This window comes from Ursus maritimus, unplaced genomic scaffold, assembly GCF_017311325.1.
Source record: "Ursus maritimus isolate PB19 unplaced genomic scaffold, ASM1731132v1 scaffold_9, whole genome shotgun sequence".
In the NCBI taxonomy this organism is placed as follows: Eukaryota; Metazoa; Chordata; class Mammalia; order Carnivora; family Ursidae; genus Ursus; species Ursus maritimus.
In genome coordinates, this window is record NW_024427107.1 from 1,040,351 (window position 1) to 1,057,154 (window position 16,804).

At 37.9% G+C, this 16,804-nt stretch overlaps 1 protein-coding gene across 1 annotated transcript in view; it reads right to left on the minus strand.

The window, feature by feature from the left end:
* Positions 1-16,804, minus strand: part of PRKDC (protein kinase, DNA-activated, catalytic subunit) — a 227,419-nt gene that overhangs the window by 136,918 nt on the left and 73,697 nt on the right. Inside the window, exons 37-40 of the mRNA XM_008706669.2 lie at positions 6,126-6,311; positions 5,635-5,739; positions 4,412-4,579; positions 2,618-2,745 (exon numbers count right to left, since the gene is read on the minus strand). Of these exons, the coding sequence (XP_008704891.1) occupies positions 2,618-2,745; positions 4,412-4,579; positions 5,635-5,739; positions 6,126-6,311 (587 nt within the window). The remainder of the gene's footprint in view (positions 1-2,617; positions 2,746-4,411; positions 4,580-5,634; positions 5,740-6,125; positions 6,312-16,804) is intronic.

The following is a 16,804-nucleotide window of genomic DNA, read 5'->3' on the forward strand; positions in this document are numbered from 1 at the left end:
AGTATCCATGGCATCAAGCCCTTACTTTAAAAATTAATAAAAATTAATAATAAATTAATAATACCTGGGTGTCTCAGTCAGTTAATGTCTGACTCCTGATTTCAGCTCAGGTCATGATCTCAGGGTTGTGAGATTGAGCCCTGTGTTGGGCTCCATGCTCAGCACCAAGTCTGCTTAAGATTCTCTCTCTCTTCCTCTCCCTCTGCCCCTCCCCCACTCATGTTCTCCTTCTTTCCCTCTAATAAATAAATTTTTAAAATCTTTAAAAAATAATAAAAAATTTGATAATAAAATTTGTTCCCTTTTTTCCACTATAATTTCCTAAAATACTAAAACTATATTCAGGTAATGAACAGCCCTAGTGACAAAGGCAAGTTCATTACAATAGATTTCTAGCTCCTAAATGTAGAAGATATAAAAAGATTTTTAATTTAAAAAAAAAATTTTTAAATATTTAATTTATTTGAGAGAGAGACAGAGAGGGAGAACATGAGCAGGGGGGAGGGGAAGAGGGAGAGAGAGAAGCAGACTCCCTGCTGAGCAGGGAACCCGACACGGGGCTCAATCTCAGGACCCTGAGATCATGACTTGAGCCGAAGGCAGATACTTAGCCAACTGAGTCACCCAGGTGCCCCTAAAAAAGGATTTTTTAAATGACCATTTACAACTCCTGATAAAATAAATGATTTGGGGCAATAATCATAAATGCATGCTAGAACATTGGGAAAAGGCTATGTCATACATGGCTAATCAATCTTAACATCACGAAAATTAGGGCTACTGGACACTATGTACCCCCAAATGCCATGAACATGAAAAATAGAGCATCCACTATTAAGTATTCTTGCCAAAAGTTGAACCTGAATCTAACTAAGCTTTTAGACTTAACTTCCCATTTACAGGAAACTGGAGCTGGAGGAACAAGTTAAAGGAAAAGAACAGACAAAAAATCAGGTAATATAGGACTCTGAGATACTATGCAGGCCAAGTGTCCAGGTTTCTTCAACAACAAAAGAAAAATAAGGGGATGGGGGACTGTTCTAGATAAAGACAGATTTAAGAGATACAACAGTGAAATGTCATGTAAGAACCTCATCTGGATCAGAATTAAAAGAATCCAAAAGTCTGGAGCATTTATGATTACTGGAGAAATCTGAAAATGGAATTCGTAATAATTTTATTCCATTGATACTGGTAGTATAGCAGCCCAAGAAAACGGTGTGTTTAGACATACATACAGAAGTAATTAGAGGTGATCATCAGGGAAACACAAATCAAACCCATGATGAGATACCATCTCACACCTGTCTGAATGGTTAAAATTAACAACACAAGAAACAACAGGTGTTGGCAAGGATGTGAAGAAAGGGGAAACCTCTTGCGCTGTTGGTGGGAATGCAAACTGGTGCAGCCACTCTGGGGTACAGTATCGAGCTTCCTCAAAAAGTTAAAAATAGAGCTACCCTACAATCCAGCAATTGCACTACTAGGTATTTACCCAAAGGATAAATACACATTCAAAGAGGTACATGCACCCTGATGTTTATAACAGCATTATCAATAATAGCCAAACTATGGAGAGAGTCCAAATGTGTCCATCAACAGATGAATGGATAAAGAATATGGGGTGTGTGTGTGTGTGTGTGTATGTGTGTATGTGTGTATATACATATATGTGTGTGTGTGTCTATCTATCTATCTCTATCTATAATGGACTATTACTCAGCCATCAAAAAAGAAATCTTGTCATTTGCTATGATGTGGATGGAGCCAGAGAGTATTATGCTAAGTGAAATAAGTCAGTCAGAGAAAGACAAATACCATATGATCTCACTCATATGTGGAATTTAAGAAAGAAAACAAATGAACCGGGGTGCCTGGGTGGCTCAGTCGATTAAGCATCCAACTCTTGATTTCAGCTCAGGTCATGATCTTAGGGTCGTGAGATCGAGTCTGTATGGGGCTCTGCATTGGGCATGGAGCCTGCTTAAGATTCTCTCCCTGTCTGCCTGTGCTCCCCCCGCCACAAAAGACGTAAGAAGGGAAGTGGGAAGAGGAAAAAAGGAGAGAGGGAAACACACCATAAGAGACTCTTAAAAACAGAGACCAAACTGAGGGCTGATGGAAGAATGTGGGGGATGGGCTAGATGGGTGACGGTTATTAAAGAGGGCACTTGTGATGAGTACTAAGTGTTGTATATAAGTCATGAATCACTGAATTCTACCCCAGAAACCAATATTGCACTGTATGTTAACTAACTAAAACTTAAAAAAAAAAAAAAGTAATTAGAGGTAAAATGACATGGCATCAGGGATCTGCTTTATTACAGTAACTACAGCACAAAAGAAAAGAGACCAAAATAGGGTTGATAAGGCTGGAAAATGCTCGTGCGTGTTTGATCTGGATGTTCATTATGGTCTTAACCTGTAGCGTTGAGTGTGTTTGAAACTTTCACAATAAGTCTTTTTTTCTCCATCAAGAAAAACAAAATAAAATTGAGTTGTAAGAGTTGACCGCAATTGCCACTCAACTTTTTTTGGAACAGAGAAGGTAATTTCCCACAGAAATAAAAAGTATATGGTGTCTGGGGTCCTAGACTAGAATAGAATGACTTACTTTCTGGCAATCTTTTTGAAAGTAGATTGAAATAATTCTTCCATTACATGCTGCTGTTCCCGACAAAGAATTTCTGTCATCAACTGCAACAATATAGGACTTTGAGATAATTCCAATGCATCTAGAAACTAGAAAAAAAAATAATTTTCTTGGGTTTTTATTTTTGTTTTGTTCTTACCAGTACTAACAAAATGGAAAATTAAAGCTGGGTTTCACAGAGAACAAATGCTACCACTTTTGCCATTTCTGCAGCTATAACGAATGCATGGCATATAATAACATTTGCTAAATATTTGAGTTTTTATTCTTTAAACGTTTTGCAGATGTTCTTCCCTCTTAAAGCAGTCAGGATGTTCTGAAAAATCAGATTCCAGGTTCTGAAATTCCACGAGGATGTGCCTTCACTGAGGTCTTGGTCTTCACCATTCCAGGTACTCTGGGGGCTTTTTTTATTTTGGAGACCTTTCTTTTCCACACCATCTTCATTGCACAGCAACTGTTCTAGGCTGCTCATCTAATGTTCTCTACTCTCCCATTTTCCATCTTGATGTCTATTTGTTCTGCTTTCTAGGAAATACCCACAATTTTATCTTCTGTTTTATGAAGTTTTTTTTTAATTTTGCTTTTATATATTTAATTTCCAAGAGCACTTACTTGTTCTACTTTACAGACACAATACCTTCTTTCATATCTGAAGCTACTCTTACAGTTTCTTTGATATGCTCATCCCCCATCTCCCTTTGTTGACTCAGTTCCCGCTGAGTTCCTTTTTCCTGTTGGTTTACATCTTTTTAGGTTAGAAGCTTCCTTCAAATGTTCAGTGACTGTACTTATATTTACATTAGCACATTTACATTAAAAGAAAGTGCCAACGATCTATGTAGAATCTTTGTGGATGCTATAACCATTAGGTAACCATTAGACTGTTTGGAATAGGATACTTAGAGGGCACCTACATGATGGTGTCATCCCATCAACGACCTGCTGATTGCAGNAATGCACCATTCAAGAAAGGTGACTGGCAAGCTAGAGGCAGCATGTACCGGGGCATTGAGAGTGTCACCACCAAGCTCTCACCCCAGGAACTACACTCAGCTTATCAGCATCAAGCCACCATAGCCTTGAACTGTTGTCTGTGAGCATCTGTGCTTTATCTCAATTTATTCTGTGCACCTATTAACAAGATGTGTCCTTTGGTAGCAAAAGTGCCTAAGAGAGGATATTTTGGGTCTGATAATGCTCAAAAAATTTCCATACAAATTAATGGTAATTGCTTCTTTGCTTTATATCATTTTGGCTTACAAAAGTTTTCATAGAAATGTTTCACTTTTGGATAGCAGGGGAAATCTGTATATAGTTGCTATAAATAACAATCTAGTATTGTACAGGAGAAACAAATAATCTACCACCTTGTTTAAGCCACTGGTATTTTAGAGACCTTCATCTGTATATTAAATAATACCGGTGATAATCACTAGATGTTTCTCAAATAACCACTACTTTATTCTATTTCTTAGCTCTTTCTGGCATTAATTTTCAAAATTTATACATAAGGCATATAATATTTCACAATATTTTTCTGCATAAAAGATTTCAATTTAAAATGGGAGGGAATGAATTCCAAAAGATTTAGATATGCATCTGGCCCCACAGCTACCCAGCTTTCAAAATGAATTGAACTGAATTCCTTAAGTTACAATACATCTCTGACTCTGAATATTTCACTTACTTTTCATCAAGAAATGTAACAGAAAAGCAAGGTTTTAATTTCACTTGGTACTACTAAAAACTAACCTTTTTCATGCAGTCTACATAATTATTGTACCGCAGAGTTCCTGGGGGAAATTCTTCAGACTTCATGGGGAAATTAGAAATGATAAGCTTTTCAAGAACATGCTTAAGGTCCTCAAGACTGCCTTCAGTAAGATTGGTGAAGAATGGAAGAAGAATTACAGCCTGACCCTGTGGGAGCAATGCAGACATATGAAATTGCCCCAGTCGGGGCTTACGAATCCTACAGAATAAATAAAATTACTGCTTTCTTAAGGCTTTGCAAATAAATTACTGTTTGGATTCAATGAATGACTTCAGAATACCTTCTATATTACACTGAAAACCAACCTGAACACAATAATGTATCTCAGCTTCTACTCTAGAGGCCAGTGGGCCAACTGAGGGCTATATACGTGTAATTAAATAGTACACTGTATGATGATGCTCTGTGATTTTTCCTTCTACAAATACAGACTCAGTACACTGGATAAGTTTGGTGTGGAAAGAGCATACTGAACAACCTCTGGGATAATTTATAAATATTCCTCACAGAACTAATTCAGAACTTCATAATGAGCATAAAAGAAACTAGGTGATATTTCCTATCTCCCCTATGTGGCAAGAAAGTTCCCAGGCTCCCTCATACTGAGGAATGAGAAACTTGATTAACCACAGAACAGAAAATTCCAAAGAAATATTCTTATGGTCTACTAAAAAAAAGTCTTTCATTAAGGCCACATTTTATTAGAGCATAAAATCTAATTATTATAGGACTTTAAAATTATAATATTAAGTTCTTAACTCTAAAAATTACCCAGATATATGTATTAATAGAAAAATTACTGAGTAATAGTTTAAATTCTGTCATTCACTAATACAGCAATTCTCAAAAAAGCCAATTTGAACCACACATATGAAAAGACAAGTACTAGTTCTTCTAAGTATGTGAAATTCATTGTGATTATATTTATCTTTTAAAGAGACATAAAAAAGTATGCACAGATCAAATAACATGATGCCACGGGTCTCCTTCAAGGGTAGGAGTGGCTGCATAGTTGAAACAGACATGCCCAGAGACAGATGGCTACTGAGGCTGAGTGACAGGTACACCGGTTACTCTCGCTTTTGAATATGTTTGAAATTTTCCATAATAAAAAACATACAACATCACAAATATGTAAAAATATAAAATGGGAAAATAACGGAGAATGTAATCTGAAAAAAAAATCTTTTTCATCCCTTACCTTTAAATGTAAACCCAACTTTGAATCAGCAAGTAGACTAGCATATGTTGTAAAGACTTCAGGGAATGCACTGTGATTTGTATTAAAAGATACAGATGAATCAATCTAAAGGAGGGGAAATAAAAACATGATACATTTCTATATTATGCCTCTAATTTCCTTTAACACATTTTCCAAGTTTTTTAATTTCAAAAATAATCTACAAATTTGTTCTTGGGTTTAAGAATATCATAACAATTCCTGTTCTGAAACATTTTAAATCTATCTGGTAAGACAATGCATGTAGACACTAAAAAGGTAAAGTATAGGAAAGGATAATGAGTATAAATAATAATGGAAAAAGTATAAAATGTAAGGTAATCAGCAACTGTCCAGTAAAAATATTTTTTACTTATCAAACCAATGAGCTTCCTAAGAAATCTCCATCATATTTTTAAAGACAAAACTTACAGAGTCCAAAACAACTTCTTTTTTAAGGTTTCTCAAGATACCTGCAAAATTTTGGCCAGTAAGGTCAGCACTGCTGTTTTACTTTCAGGAGCAGAATCTTTGGCCCACCAGGAGTCCCACTTCTTCCAGTTGTGCAGAATTGTACTCGCAAGTTTCAGTCCTTGGTGCTTCTGGCTGGCTCGATTCCTGAAGCTCTGATCTAACATACCATTCAAAACGGCGCTCACCTAAAATAAGTAGGTGGTACTTGAAGAAAAATCCCCAATATTAAAAATGACAGATATATAACAAAATCTACTTTCAGTTCAAAGCTATTCTTGGAAAATAAAGATGTTATTTCTGTAATAGCTATTTACTTCATTAACTCCTCAAATTTGAGAAAAGCAACTTAACATGTAAATTTTCCCACAAAAGCATAAGGTGGTCTCCTTTATGAAATCATGTTCATCCTATTGCTTGTTTTCTTAGTTGGGAGCGTTCTCGATGAGAAGAATTAACTCCTCTATTATACACGCACATGCCCAGAAGCATACACCCATGCTTGCACACACACATTTCCTGTCCCACCACCTTTCCAATAGTTGACATCCTAATTTTGGTTAGATTAATATTCAATATTCTTATCATTATGACAATGCAAAAAAAATTTTTTTTTAATTTTGAATTATGTTAGTCACCATACAGTACATCATTACTTTTTTGATGTAGCGTTCCATGATTCATTGTTTGCATACAACACCCAGTGCTCCATGCAATATGTGCCCTCCTTAATATCCATCACTGGGCTAACCCACCCCCAACCCCCACCCCAAAACCCTCAGTTTATTTCCCAGGGTCCACAGTTTCTCATGGTTCATGTCCCCCTCTGATTCTCCCCCTTCATTTTTCCCTTCCTTCTCCTAATCTCCTCCATGCTATTTCTTATGTTCCACAAAATAGTGAAACCATACGATAATTGTCTTTCTCTGATTGACTTATTTCACTTAGCATAATCCCCTCCAGTTCCATCCATGTCGATGCAAATGGTGGGTATTCATCCTTTCTGATTGCTGAGTAATATTCTTTATTCATTCATCTGTTGAAGGGCATCTCAGCTCCTTCCACAGTTTGGCTATTGTGGACAATGCTGCTATGAACATTGGGGTGCATGTGACCCTTCTTTTCACTGCATCTGTATCTTTGAGGTAAATACCCAGTAGTGCAGTTGCTGGGTCATAGGGTAGCTCTATTTTTAACTTTTTCAGGAAACTCTACACTGTTTTCCAAAGTGGCTGTACCCACTTGAATTCCCACCAACAGTGTGAGAGGGTTCCCCTTTCTCCACATCTTCTCCAACATTTGTTGTTTCCTGCCTTGTCTATTTTTGCCATTCTAACTGGTGTAAGGTGGTATCTCAATGTGGTTTTGGTCTGAATCTCCCTGATGGCTAATGATGTTGAACATTTTTTCATGTTGGCCACTCATGTTTCTTCATTGGAAAACTGTCATGTTTCTTCATTGGAAAATTGTCATTTTTTGACTTGATTATTTGGTTTTTGGGTGTTGAGTTTGAGAAGTTCTTTATAGATTTTGGATACTAGCCCTTTATCTGTAGTGCCATTTGCAAATATCTTCTTCCATTCTGTGGGTTGCCTCTTTGTTTTGATGACTGTTTCCTTTGCTGTGCAGAAACTTTTTATCTTGATGAAGTCCCACAAGTTCATTTTTTCTTTTTGTCTCTCTTGACTTTTGAGAAGTGTCTTGAAATAAGTTGCTGTGGCCGATGTCAAAGAGGTTAGTGCCTATGTTCTCCTCAAGGATTTTGATGGATTCCTGTCTCACATTGAGGTCTTTCATCCATTTAGAGTTTGTCTTTGTGTATGGTGTAAGACAATGCAATCATTTTTACACAACATTCAGATCTCCATGAAGTATTAACTTGCCTGTTTTCTTTGTTGTTTTCAATGTGCCTATCATTATTTGCCATCAAACTCTCCCAAATTAATGAGATCTCCTCAAAACATCTAAACACATCAGACAGTCTATCAGCTTGATCTCAATGACAACATTGTTCCCACTCTGGAATGTCTGTGATCACTGCCCTCTGGGTGTCACTTCAGCACCCTCCAGAAGACTGGTCCTCTTCTTTGTGTCTGAGCCAACTTCCCAGATCAAACATCTTCCTCTTTCTTGGCTGACTGATGAGAATACACAGGAGATAAGGTTCCTTTGAGATCTGGCACATCTGAAACATCTGCATTCAACTCTCACACATGACTGATAGTCTGGCCAGATTCAGAACTCCAGGTTGGAATCTTCTTTGCTGAATTGTGAAAGGAATTTGGTTTATAGTCTTCTAGTGTCCACTCTGCAGTTGCAAAGACAAATGGCATCTGATTTCTTGATCCTTTTAAATGTAATCAGGTTGTCTCTTGCAGAAACTTTTTAGAATCTTTTCTCATGGTGAAGCCCCTGGGGTTCTGAATTTTCAAGAAATTTGCTCCATGTTAAGCTGCTTTCATACACTGTGCTGGATATTCAATGGCCCTTTCCCATCTGGAAGCTCAAGATCTTCATTTCTGGAACATTCTCTTGAGGCCCTGTCTTCTCCTTGGGATGGAGTTCCTGGTGCTAGACCTTATCAGTGAATCCCAAGTTTCATCATGTTTTCTCTACTACTTTCTGTTTTGTCTTTTTACTTTATTCTCTGTGAGAATTCCTAAATTTAACCTTCCAAACCTATTTCATTTTTAATTTCTGATGCCTATGCTTAATTCCCAAATATTCTTTTTTGTTCAGTGTTCTTTCCAGTAGCAATTCTTATTTCATCAATAAGCTGTCTTCTCTCATCTCTCTGAGATTCTTTTCTCTTTATATTTCCACCTCACTGAATAGTCTCTATGTCCAACGGCTTTTTACCTGCCTATTGCCTTTAGAATCCATTTCCTCGATGCCTGGTGCTCCCTGGCTGTTGGCACATATTGAGGAACTGACTAGTACTGTTCAGTGAGCAAGGCTCACTGGCAATAAGGATCAGTGTAGGTTGGCTAGGCAAGGATGACATTTAATCTTTATTTTCTCTTAGACTTGTCAAAATATTCTGATATCCTGCGTGAGGGTATATACCTAACCAACCATATTCTGGGAGCCAAACTGGGGGAAGAGACCTAACAGCCTCAAAGTTCAGAATTCAGGGAGGCTTTCACTTAACTTCCTTGTTTCAAAAGGTATTTCTACACCAAAGGTATACAAAGGATCATAAAAGACCATTATGAACAATTATTCACCAACAAATTGGACAACCTAGAAAAAACGGATAAATTCCTAGAAACATACAACTTACCAGGACTGAATCTGGAGGAGATAATCTGAACAGACCAATTAATAGTAAAGATGGTTGAATCAGTAATCAAAAACCCTTCAACAAACAAAAGTCCAGGACCAGATGGCCTCACTGGTGAATCCTACCAAACATTTAAGGAAGAACTAAGACCAATCCTCAAATTCTTCTAAAAAAATGAGAAGACAAGTGAACACTTCCATACTCATTCCATGAGGCCAGCATTACCCTGATACCAAAACCAGACACAGAAACTACAAGAAAAGAAAATTACACGAAAATATCCCTGATGAACTTAGGTGCAAAACTCCTCAACAAAATATCAGCAAATCAAATTCAACAATACATTAAAAGGATCATATACCATGATCAAGTGAGGTTTATTTCAGGGATGCCAGGATGGTTCAACACCTGCAAATCAATTAGCGTGATACACCACATCAACAAAATAAAGGATAAGAATCATAGGATCATCTTAATAGATGCAGAAAAACATCTGAAAAATTCAACAACCATTCATGATAAAAACTCAGCAAATCGGGTAGAGAGGGAACATACTTCAACATAATAAAAGCCATATATGACAAACACACAGCTGATATCACACTTGATAGTGAAAAACTGAGAGCTTTTTCCCTATAAGCAAGAACAAGAAAAGGATGTCCACTCTTACCACTTTTATTCACCACAGCATCAGAAGTCCTAGCCATAGCAATTAGACGAGAAAAAGAAATAACAAGCATCCAAAACTGAAGGGAAGACGTAACGCTGCCTCTGTTTGCAGATGACATGGTATCATATATAGGAAACCCTGAAGACTCCACCAAAAAAACTATTAAAACTAATCAATAAATTCAGTAAAGTTGCAAGACACAAAATCAATATACAAAAATCTTTTGTACTCCTGTACACTAATAACCAACTATCAGAAAGTGAAAGTAAGAAAACAATCCCATTTACAATTGCATCAAAAAGAATAAAACAACTGGGAATAAATTTAACCAAGGAGCTTAAAAGCCTATATGATGAAAACTAGAAGACACCGAAGAAAAAAACTGAAGATGCAAATAAATGGAAGGATCTTCTGTGCTCATGGAATAGAATAATTAACATTGCTAAAATGTTGGTATTATCCAAAGCAATCTACAGATTCAATACAATCCCTATCAAAATTCCAATGGCATTTTTCACAGATATAGAACAAGCAATCCTAAAATTTATATGAACTATAAAAGACCCTGAATAACCAAAGCAATCTTGAGAAAGAACAACAAAGCTGGAGGCACTGTGCTTCTTGATTTCATGCTATATTATGTCAAAGTAATCAAAACAATACAGTATTGTCATACAAACAGACACGCAGATTAATGGAACAAAATGGAGAGCCCAGAAATAAACACATGCAAGGAGCCAAGAATATACAATGATGAAATACAAAGAAGCCAAAAATATACAATGGAGAAAGGATAGTCTCTTCAATAAATACTACTGGGAAAACTGGACAGCTACATGCAAAAGAATGAAACTCAACACCTATTTTACACCATACACAAAAATCAACTCAAAATGTATTAAAGATTTGAACTTAAGACCTGAAGCCGTAACATTCCTTAAGGGATAAGCTCCTTGACATTGGTCTTAGTGGTGATTTTTTTTGGATTTCACACCAAAAGCAAAGGCAACAATAGCAAAAATAAACAAGTGGAACTACATAAAACTAAAAAGCTTCTGCACAGCAAAAGAAATCACCAACATAATGAAAAGGCAATCTGTAAAATGGCAGAAAATATCAGTAAATCATGTATCTGATAAGGGGTTTATATCCAAAATATATGAAGAACTCATACAACTCAACAGCAAAAAGTCAAACAATCTAATTCAAAAATGAGCAGAGGAACTGAATAGACATTTTTCCAAAGAAGACAGTCAAAAGGTAGATGAAAAGGTGCTCAACATCCCTAATCATCAGGAAAATGCAAATCAAAACCATAGTGAGATATCATCTCCTACTTGTAAGATAGACTAGCATCAAAAAGTCAAAAGTGTTGGTGAGGACGTGGAGAAAAGGAAGCTCTTGTGCACTGTTGGTGGGAATGCAAACTGGTACAGCTACTATGGAATACAGTGTGACAGTCCTTCCAAAAATTAAAAACAGAAGTACTGTATGGTCTGGCAACTCCACTTTTATCTGAAGAGAAGATCACTATCTAAACAATATATCTGCACCCCCATGTTCATTGAAACATTATGTACAATAGCCAAAGACATAGAAACAATCTTAAATGTCCATCAACAGATGAATGAACAAAGAAGATGTGGTATATACATATACAATGAAATATAATTCAGCCATTATAAAGAAGAAAATTCTGCCAATTGTCATAACATAGATTTGACCCTGACAACATTATGCTAAGTGAAATGGGTCCTACACAGGAAGATAAATACTGTATGTCATTTATACATGGAATCTAAAAAACCAAACTCAAAGATATAGAGAACAGACTGGTGCTTGCTAGAGGCAGGGGATGGGGAGTCAAGCAAAATGAATGAAAGAGGTCTAAAGCACAACTTATAGTTATAAGATAACTAAGTTCTGGAGAGGTAATGTATAGCACAGTGACTAAAGATAACAATCTGTATCACATAACAGAAAAGTGCTGACATGCTTAAAAGTTCTCATTGTAAGGAAAACAATTTATCTATATAAGGTGATGAGCATTAAACTTATCACAGTAATCATTCTGCATGATTATCAAATTTGACTAAACAAATCATCATGTTTTACACCTAAAACTTACAAAATGTTATATGACAATTATATCTCCATAAATTTGGAAAAAAGAAAAAAGAATATTCATTCATGTGAATGGTTATAAAATAAACAAAATCAGTAGTTTTCTGATATACCACATCCTTGTAAAGAAAATATAAAGGGGGGGAGCCTGGGTGGCTCGCTCAGTTAAGCATCTGATTCTTGATTTCAGCTTATGTCATGATCTCAGGTTCATGAGACTGAGCCCCATGTCGGGATCCATGCTCAGCTGGGAGTCTGCTTCTCTCTCTCTTTCTCTCCCATCCGCCTTAGCCCTCCTTCAATCATTTTATCTCTCTCTCAAATAAATAAATCTAATTAAAAAAAGAAAATATAAAGGGAAAATATTCCATTTACATTTACACCTAAAGAGCATCCAATATCTAGAAATGTTCTTACGAAACGTGCAGCAACTAGATGAATAAAATGACATCATTCTACATAATAGTATGACAAAAAGGATTGGAGATTATGAATAACGGTTTGAATAAATGGAGAGACGTACCTTAGAAAAACTAGGCTTCAGTTTTAGAAAGGTCAATTTTGAGGGAGGAGTTAAGACGGCGGAGGAGTAGGGGTCCCCTTTCTCAGCTGGTCCCCTGAGTCGAGCTGGATAGGTACCAGACCATACTGAACACCCATGGAATCAGCCTGAGACACAGGAAGATACATGTGGATCTCTACAAGCGAACATATCCAGCGCTGAGTACTGAGGAATGATGCCGGGAGCCGTGAATCCACGCACAGATATCAGAAGATAAATGGAAGGGGGAGGGAGCCGACATGCTCGGGTGCTGGGAAGCAGTAGCCACCTGCACTGGGGAGCAGGCGGACTCACCGACCAGCACCCGCGAAAGAGCAGACTGAGTCTGTGAGCGGGGGAACGCGCGCGACGAGTCTGAAAACATGCGCTCGGGAGTGCACGCAAACCACACTGAAACAGAGTTCTGGAGCGTGCACAGGGACGGCTGGCGGCTGGCAGTGTTAGAAACACAAAGGATAGAGACGTGCCGGCCCTGGAAGTGAGGGCTGGGATGCTGGCTGTGGGGCACACAACCCGGGACGCTGCAGGTTTTTAGCAGCACCAACAGAAACAGAGTTAAAGAGGCCAGAAGAGCTCGGTGGAGAGCGGACTGCGATCTCTCTGTTCTGAGAGAGCGGCTGAGATTCGGCCACTGCGACTCTGACTCTCAGAAGAGGCACAGCAAACTGCCAGGGAAAGCTGCAAGAGAACAAAAGCCCAGAAATACCAGTTCAAATTGTGCCCATCCCCATCCTCCCTCGCAGGGGACAAGGAGACTCTACCCAAACAGGGCTGCCTGAGAATCAGCGCCGCAGGCACCTCCCCCAGAAGGCAGGCTGAAAAATCAAGAAGCCCACATTCCTAAGGTCCCTATAAAACAAGCACAAACTGCCGGGGTCTTGGTCAATAATTTGGGCTCTGGACAACCCCGCAACCTCTTCTCATCAGAATGACGGGAAGGAGAAATCCGCCCCCAGCAAAGAAAAGACAATGAGTCTGTAGCCTCTGCCACAGAACTAATGGATATGGATATAACCAAATTATCAGAAATGGAGTTCAGAGTAACAATGGTCAAGATGATGTGTAGGCTTGAAAAAAATATTAACGAGAATATAGAATCCCTAAGGGTGGAAATGTGAGCAAATCTGGCAGAAATTAAAAATGCTATGAATCAAATGCACTCAAAACGAGACGCTCTGACAGCCAGGGTAAATGAGGCAGAAGAACGAATCAGCAAATTGGAGGACAGGTTAGTAGAAGAGAAAGCTAAAACAGAAACTTGGCTCAAAAAAATCCAATCTCAAGAACGTGGGTTACAGGAGATGACTGACTCAATGAAACGTTCCAATATCAGAATCAGAGGCATCCCCGAAAGAGTGGAGAAAAACAGAGGTCTAGAAGAGATATTTGAACAAATTGTAGCTGAAAACTTCCCTAATCTAGCAAAGGAAACAAGCATTCGTGTCCAAGAGGCAGAGAGGACCCCTCCCAAGCTCAACCACGACAAACCTACACCACGTCACATCATAGTGCATTTCGCAAATATTAGATCCAAGGATACAGTATTGAAAGCAGCCAGGGCAAAGAAATTTCTCACGTACCAAGGCAAAGGTATCAGAATTACATCAGACCTGTCTACACAGACCTGGAATGAGAGAAAGGGTTGGGGTGGGGGGCATTTTAAAAGCTCTATCTGAGAAGAACATGCAGCCAAGGATCCTTTATCCAGCAAGGCTGTCATTCAGAATTGAGGGAGAGATAAGGACCTTCCAGAATCACCAGTCACTGACCAATTTCATAACCATGAAACCAGCCCTACATGAGATATTAAGGGGGGGGTTCTATAAAAGTAAAGAGACCCCAAGAGTGATACACAACAAATATTTACAATCTATAGGAACAAAGACTTCATATGCGATGTGACATCATTAAAATCATATCTCTCAATAATCACTCTCAATGTGAATGGCCTAATGCTCCCATAAATGCCACAGGGTTGGAGACTGTTTAAAAAGACATAACCCGTCCATCTGCTGTCTACAAGAGACACATCTTGAACCTAAAGATACATCCAGACTGAAAGTGAAGTGATTGAAAACCATTTTTCATGCCAATGGACCTCAAAAGAAAGCTGGGGTATAAATTCTCCTATCAGACAGATTAGATTTTAAACTAAAGACTGTAGTTAAGGCACAGAAGAACACTATATTATTCTTAAAAGATGTATCCAACAAGTGGATATGACAATTATAAATATCTATGCCCCCAACAGGGGAGCAGATAGATACACAAGCCAACTCTTAAACAGAATAAAGAGACATATAGATAATAATACGTTAATAGTAGGGGACCTCAACACTCCACTACCAGCAATAGACAGATCACCTAAGCAGAAAATCAACAAAGCAACAAGAGCTTTGAATGACATTCTGGACCAGATGGACCTCATAGATATATATAGAACACTACAACCCAGAACAACAGAATACTCATTCTTTTGGAATGCACATCAAACTTTCTTCAGAATAGACCATATACTGGGTCACAAAACAGGTCTCAACTGATACCAAAAGACTGAAATTATTCCCTGCATATTCTCAGACCACAATGCTTTAAACTGGAACTCAATCAAGGAAAAATTTGGAAGAAACTTAAACACTTGGAAACTAAGAACCATTCTGCTCAAGAATGACTGGGTGAAACAGGAAATTAAAAATCAGCTTAAACAATTTTTGGAGACCAATGAGAATGAAAACACATCAGTCCAAAACCTATGGGACACTGCAAAGGCGGTCCTAAGAAGAAAATACATAGCCATCCAAGCCTCACTCAAAAGAATAGAAAAATCTAAAATGCAGTATTTATATTCTCACCTCAAGAAGCTGGAGCTAGAACAGAGGAACAGGCCTAACCTGCATACAAGGAGGCAGGTGATCAAGATTAGAGCAGAGACCAATGAATTAGAAACCAGGAGCACAGTAGAGCAGATCAACAGAACTAGAAGCTGGTTCTTGAAAGAATAAACAAGATTGATAAGCCACTGGCCAGACTTATTCAAAAGAAGAGAGAAAGGACCCAAATTAATAACATTATGAATGAAAGGGGAGAGATCACAACCAATGCCAATGAAATAGGAAGGATCATTAGAAACTTTTATCAACACCTTTATGCCAATAAATTAAACAACCTGGAAGAAATGGATGCCTTCCTGGAAACCTATCAACTACCAACACTGAAACAGGAAGAAAAACAGGAAGAAATTGATTATTTAAACAGACAGATTAATTATGAAGAGATTGAAGCAGTGATCAAACATCTCTCCAAAAACAAGAGTCCATGGCCTGATGGATTTCCCGGGAATTCTACCAAACATTCAAAGAAGAAATAATACCTATCCTCCTGAAGCTATTTAAAAAAATAGAAACAGAAGGAAAATTACCAAACACATTCTATGAGGCCAGTATTACCTTGATCCCCAAACCCGGCAAAGACCCCATCAAACAGGAGAATTACAGACCGATATCCCTGATGAATATGGATGTCAAAATTCTCAACAAGATCCTAGCTAATAGGATCCAACAGTCCATTAAAAGGATTATCCATCAAGACCAAGTGGGATTCATCCCTGGAATGCAAGGGTGGTTCAACATTTCCAAATCGATCAGTGTGATAGATCATATCAAAAAGAAAAGAGTCTAAGAACCATATGATCCTCTCAATTGATGCAGAAAAAGCATTTGACAAAATACATCATCCTTTCCTGATTAAAACCCTTCAGAGTGTAGGGATAGAGGGTACATTCCTCAATCTCATAAAAACCATCTATGAAAAGCCTACCGCAAATATCATTCTCAATGGGGAAAAGCTGGAAGCCTATCCCTTAAGATCAGGAACACGACAAGGATGCCCACTCTCGCCATTATTATTCAACATAATACTAGAAGTCCTTGCAACAGCAATCAGACAACAAAAAGGGATAAAAGGTATTCAAATCGGCAAAGAAGAAGTCAAACTGTCTCTCTTCGCAGATGACATGATCGTCTATATGGAAAACCCAAAACAC